General features: G+C 38.9%; 1 protein-coding gene across 1 annotated transcript in view; it reads left to right on the forward strand.

The window, feature by feature from the left end:
- The window catches only part of LOC143025939 (uncharacterized), a 9,845-nt gene extending 4,407 nt beyond the window's left edge, over nucleotides 1-5,438 (forward strand). Inside the window, exons 2-4 of the mRNA XM_076185920.1 lie at nucleotides 199-252; nucleotides 4,435-4,552; nucleotides 5,363-5,438. Coding sequence (XP_076042035.1) covers nucleotides 199-252; nucleotides 4,435-4,552; nucleotides 5,363-5,438 — 248 coding nt within the window. The remainder of the gene's footprint in view (nucleotides 1-198; nucleotides 253-4,434; nucleotides 4,553-5,362) is intronic.
- Nucleotides 5,439-5,744: the final 306 nt, after the last annotated feature.

The raw sequence follows: 5,744 nt of genomic DNA on the forward strand, positions 1-5,744 counted from the left end.
TGACCATGTGAATAGGATATTTGGTTGTCGAACACGTTCGACAAACGTGTTTGACGACCAAATGCCCCATTCACACGGTCAAACATCACTTCAAACACATGTCTGACAAACCGGGTTTGTCAAAGTGTTTGGCCATGTAAATGGCCCTTTACGTATATTCACTTCAGTATCTATTCGTTTATTCATGGAAAACCTCAGGCCTCGCGTTCTTCAGCTCTCGGCATGTTCAGGACAACACTTCGTACCGTCAAGGTAGGTGTAAAAAGACAACGCGGACATGCACGCACCAAGAACACCTCACCATTACCTTCAAGAAGAAAGAGCAGACTCCTTCTGCGAGGCAATGTACAATCATGGCTGAAAGTTCGTGAGCGGCAGAGTATTCGAACAAGTTAACTTTCCATGCCCCTGGGAACATGGTCACCCCTCAGTGAACGAGTTCTTGGTATTTAGGTATACGAGTCTGGGAATCGCAAGTAATGTATCATCAGTTGTTTTGGTCAGCTATTTTTCATATTATTACAAAAGATACTTCGGAACTTTCTTGTTATTGCCCCGCCACTATGCACGTCATTTATCAGAGATTATTGTGGTTCCGGGACGTATGTATTTATTGATGAGTGGAATGGGTTGGGTTAGGTTAGGTTAGGTTAGGTTAGGTTAGGTTAGGTTAGGTTAGGTTAGGTTAGGTTAGGTTAGGTTAGGTTAGGTTAGGTTAGGTTAGGTTAGGTTAGGTTAGGTTAGGTTAGGTAAGGTAAGGTAAGGTTAGGTTAGGTAAGGTAAGGTAAGGTTTGGTTAGGTTAGGTTAGGTAAGGTTAGGTAAGGTAAGGTAAGGTTTGGTTAGGTTAGGTAAGGTTAGGTAAGGTTAGGTAAGGTAAGGTTAGGTTAGGTTAGGTTAGGTTAGTTTAGGTTAGTTTAGGTTCCGTTCCGATACTTCTACTTACGGAATATCCATGATATTTAACGAGTAAAAGTTGAAAGGGACGTGGAAAGTCAAATTGCTTGAACGCTCTGCCTAGTAATGGATATGGTTTCCCGCACTGCCTACGCATTGCTGTACCTTACATACTTTGCTCTTGCTAACGACAGGCGATCATATTCAGTCGAGGGGTAGACCGCCAAGAACGGGGACTTGTGTTGTGTGACGTTAGACAGAACAAAGTCTGTGGGGTACGCCTCAGGGAAGTAAGGTCGGAAAGCACAGACACAGACAATTCGCAATGGGCACGCAATCACGCACGCGCATGTGCGCGCACACCCACGCGCTCGCGCACACACACACACACACACACACACACACACACACACACACACACACACACACACACACACACACACACACACACACACACACACACGCACACACACACACACACACACACACACACACACACACACACACACACGCACGCACACACGCACACACACACACACACACACACACACACACACACACGCACGCACACACACACACACACACACACACACACACACACACACACACACACACGCACACACACACACACGCACACACACACACACACACACGCACACACACACACACACACACACACGCACACGCACACGCACACGCACACGCACACGCACACGCACACGCACACACACACACACACACACACACACACACACACACACACGCACACACTCGGTAGCGCGAGTGGTAGAGACCCGGACTGTCGCTACGGCGGCCCGGGTTCGAATCCTGCCCAGGGCTGAAATAATTTCAGTATCACTGCGCTTCGAGTCGTTACTCCCACTCTCGTGGGCGGGGAGATGGGTGTGTGTGTTCGTGTAAGGTCACAGCATTACCCATAGATGGGTCACACGAGTTCTGAGCTCTCCTTCGGGAGGGAAATAGCTGTCGATCACGAGTCCAACACGTGATCCAAAGGCCAAGATCACACACACGCGCGCGCGCAGATGCACACGCACTCTCTCACACGACTCGGTGGCGTGGTTGATAGAGTCCCTGACTCATTACTGCGGCCGGGTTCGAATCACAGCATTACCCATAGGTCGGTCATACGAGCTCTGAGCTCTCTTCTGGGAGGGAAACAACTGACGATCACGAGTCCAACACGTGATCCAAAGACCAAAGTGAATTACACATACACACGCACGCACCCACGCTTTCAACACTTCTAGGGACCAAATTGAGGACACCAATTTACTGTATGTCTACGTCAGGAGAAGAGATCCAGAGGTGAGTGTTGGCATTCACTTTGTTTCGTAATTTTTCTCTTTTCTTGGTGTAATAAGTACATACCATAGCAGAATAGACGATTTGGCTGGAGCGTTTGAAATTCGTCTGTCACCTTTCTCGTGAAAGTGATCCCAGCGTCTGAATTTTGTCATACAATTTGAATTTAATTTTCATCCTACTCAAGTATTTGGTTTTCATATATTTGTCATCCAACACTTGATATTTTGATTCTAGGTTTTGACTAAGAGCGTTTGAATTTTTTTAGCGTTTAGTAAAATGGAGAAATTAACTGAACACGTTTAATCGAACAAATTGTTTACATAATTACCTATTACGGCGAATTGGGTAGTTACTTACGCTACGCTTTATGTTTAGCGGCAACGAGAAGACGTTTTGTCATTGACTCAGGCCTCATGGGAAGCTATGTTCTCATTGGCTGAAACCAATATCAACTGATGTACGTGTAGCTCGGTGATTGTAAACTCCACGTCAGATAAATAGATAAATAAATAAATCAATCAGTCAATTAATACCAATGACAAGCGTTCAAGTATAGGTTGTAATGACCATTTTGAAATTTAAGGTCGAAACTAGTTACATTCTCCACGACCTTGCAAGTTACAACGAGTTTTGTGTATCCGCCGGTTGTTAGTGAACCTTAGTGACGTCATAATAACCTTATATAGGAGATATATTCTTACGTATAGTCATGATGATTCAACTTCATGAATTAATCTGTATAATTGTCAAGTGCGTTTGTGCAAATTTATTTCGTGAGGAACTAGCGCGTACGCCTTACCTTACCTTACCTTACCTTACCTTACCTTACCTTACCGTCGTGCCATATCCTCTTGGACTTCGGCAACTATGGGGATATGGCACGACCGTAAGGTAAGGTAAGTTAAGGCGTACGCGATAGTTCCTCACGAAATAAATCGCGTACGCAGTGTTTTTATTTATTCATTTGTTTATTAATTTATTTATTCGTTTATTGGTTCTGACCCAGGACAGTAGGTGGGATACAGGGATGACCCGTCATCCATGAGGAGCTAAGCTGAGGGGCGGGGAGGAGGTGGTGGAGTGGAGTGGAGTGGAGTGGAGTGGAGTGGAGTGGCTACCTGCCTTTTTGAGTTGGCTATCTCCCTTGTAAGGGAAAAAAACCCTTAATAAATACATTTATTTATTTATTTATTAATCTATCCATTTGTTTATTCAGTAGTTTGCTTGTTCATTTATTCATTTGTATTATCATTATTATTATTATCATTATTATTATTATTATTATTATTATTTTCATTTATCATAATTTATTGCTATTTATTACTATTTATCATTTATCATCATTTATTATTATTTATTATTATTTATTATCATTTATTATCATTATCATTTATTATCATTATTATTATCATTTATTATCATTATTATTATCATTTATTATCATTATCATTTATTATCATTTATTATCATTTATTATCATTTATTGTCATTTATTGTCATTTATTGTCATTTATTGTCATTTATTGTCATTTATTGTCATTTATTGTCATTTATTGTCATTTATTAATTATCATTTATGCACATTCTATTTTCATTAATATTTTATCATTACTACTATTATCATTATTACTATTACTGTTATCTTTACTATTATCATAATCAGCATCTGTATTATCATTATTATAATTGTCATTATCAAAATCATTATCATTACCATCTTTATTATTGTTACTCCAAATATTCTTGTCACTATTACTGTTATCATTATTAACATTATTATTATCATCATCAATATTATCGTTATTATTATCATTAGTACCATTACTATCATAAATATTATTGTAATTGTCAGTTACTATCATTATTATCGTCATTGTCATTACCAAGGTTATTGTCACTATTATCATTATTACTATGATCATTATTATTATCATTATTATCATTACTGTAATTGTTATTACTATAATATTTCTAGAAAATTTAGACCTGAACTAGATAAGATTTCCAAGCAAAACTTATTGTCCTATATTTTCTATTCATTCATTTATTTATCATTATTCTTTTTATTCTCGCTTTGAATTTGGTCCCATTATATAACTAGAGATTTCTTTCTGGTCCTATTTTCTAGTCAAATTCCAATTGTCTGTTACTAGTTAAGATACAGCACAGTTTGCAGCACACTGATATAATAACTTTAATGACAACTGCAGCACAGCATCGCTGTACCTACAACCTGTCTCCTCATACCCTAAATCACAACTTGGCCCACTGCCACCATATACAATCAGGACGCCATTTACGTCTCCTCAATAAAACCCACACAGTCTGGTAGTCTTTGGCAACCCTACCCGTTGGCTCTCATTTTTTCCATTTCAATGTCTGCCATCACGCAGCTCAATCCGAATGACCATTCAATCATTTCTAGTCAGAAGGCCTCAGAAGGAAAAATCTTCCGTTTTTTTTTTTTCGTTTTACACTTTTGGTTTGCTGACGTCGGTTAAAACCGTTATTTGTCGTTGATATTTCTTGTGTTTTTGAATTTTGATATTTGTCGTCGCGTGATCATATCCTTTTTATTTATAGTATTAACATTTGGTAGAAATAACAACCTACTATGTTTTTTTTTTACATATTTTTATTTACCTTGTTATTGGTCATCCTTTTATATTTAAAAAATATTAAAATGAAGTTTCATGATCTTTCGTGCTGAGTTGGTGTTAGTATTACTACAGAACATTTTGTTTTTGTAATTGATGTGGATACTCTTGAAGAGTTCTGGAGATGGACAAGTTATACATACGTACACATACCAAAGGCTTTTTCCCCCTTACACGGGAGGTAGCAGAAAAAAAAAAAAATCCCACCCATTCCATCTCTCTCTATCTCTCTCTCTCTCTCTCTCTCTATCTCTATCTCTATCTATCTCTCTCTATCTCTCTATCTATCTATCTATCTCTATATCTCTATCTCTATCTCTCTCTATCTCTCTATCTCTCTATCTCTCTCCATCTCTCTCTCCATCTCTCTCTATCTCTATCTCTATCTCTCTATCTCCCCTTTTGTATATATTTGACGAAGCGTCTTTATCAAATTCATTCTCCTAGAGTACATTTACTTTACTTTTTCCTTGTTCGCCAGGTGGATTAAGGCGAGCAAAGTAACTTCATTTGACAAACTTCCTAACAAGGGTCAGTCTGGTATCGACCTCGAATGACCCAAGAAAATGGGAACTTCGGTGTCTGATCAGAGGTTCTCGGTTCCTTACCTAGTGTCTCCCTCTATTCTGTTCCTCAGCCACATGTTGGTCACTTAAACAATGAATAAGATCGTTTTAATGAGTCTTCTTGACCAAGACCTGTTTGGATAATTCATCAAGTTGAAATCTAACAATGCAGTGAGAATGAAAAAAAAAAAAGGAAGAGAGGGAGAGAGAGAGAGAAATAGAGAGAAAAAGAGAGAAATTTCAGCTTCCACTAACTACCACAAGTTTTTTGTTTGTAGCCCATATGTGATCTACTTC

This window comes from Oratosquilla oratoria, chromosome 6, assembly GCF_046742065.1.
Source record: "Oratosquilla oratoria isolate Oo_2021 chromosome 6, ASM4674206v1, whole genome shotgun sequence".
Classification (NCBI taxonomy): domain Eukaryota; kingdom Metazoa; phylum Arthropoda; class Malacostraca; order Stomatopoda; family Squillidae; genus Oratosquilla; species Oratosquilla oratoria.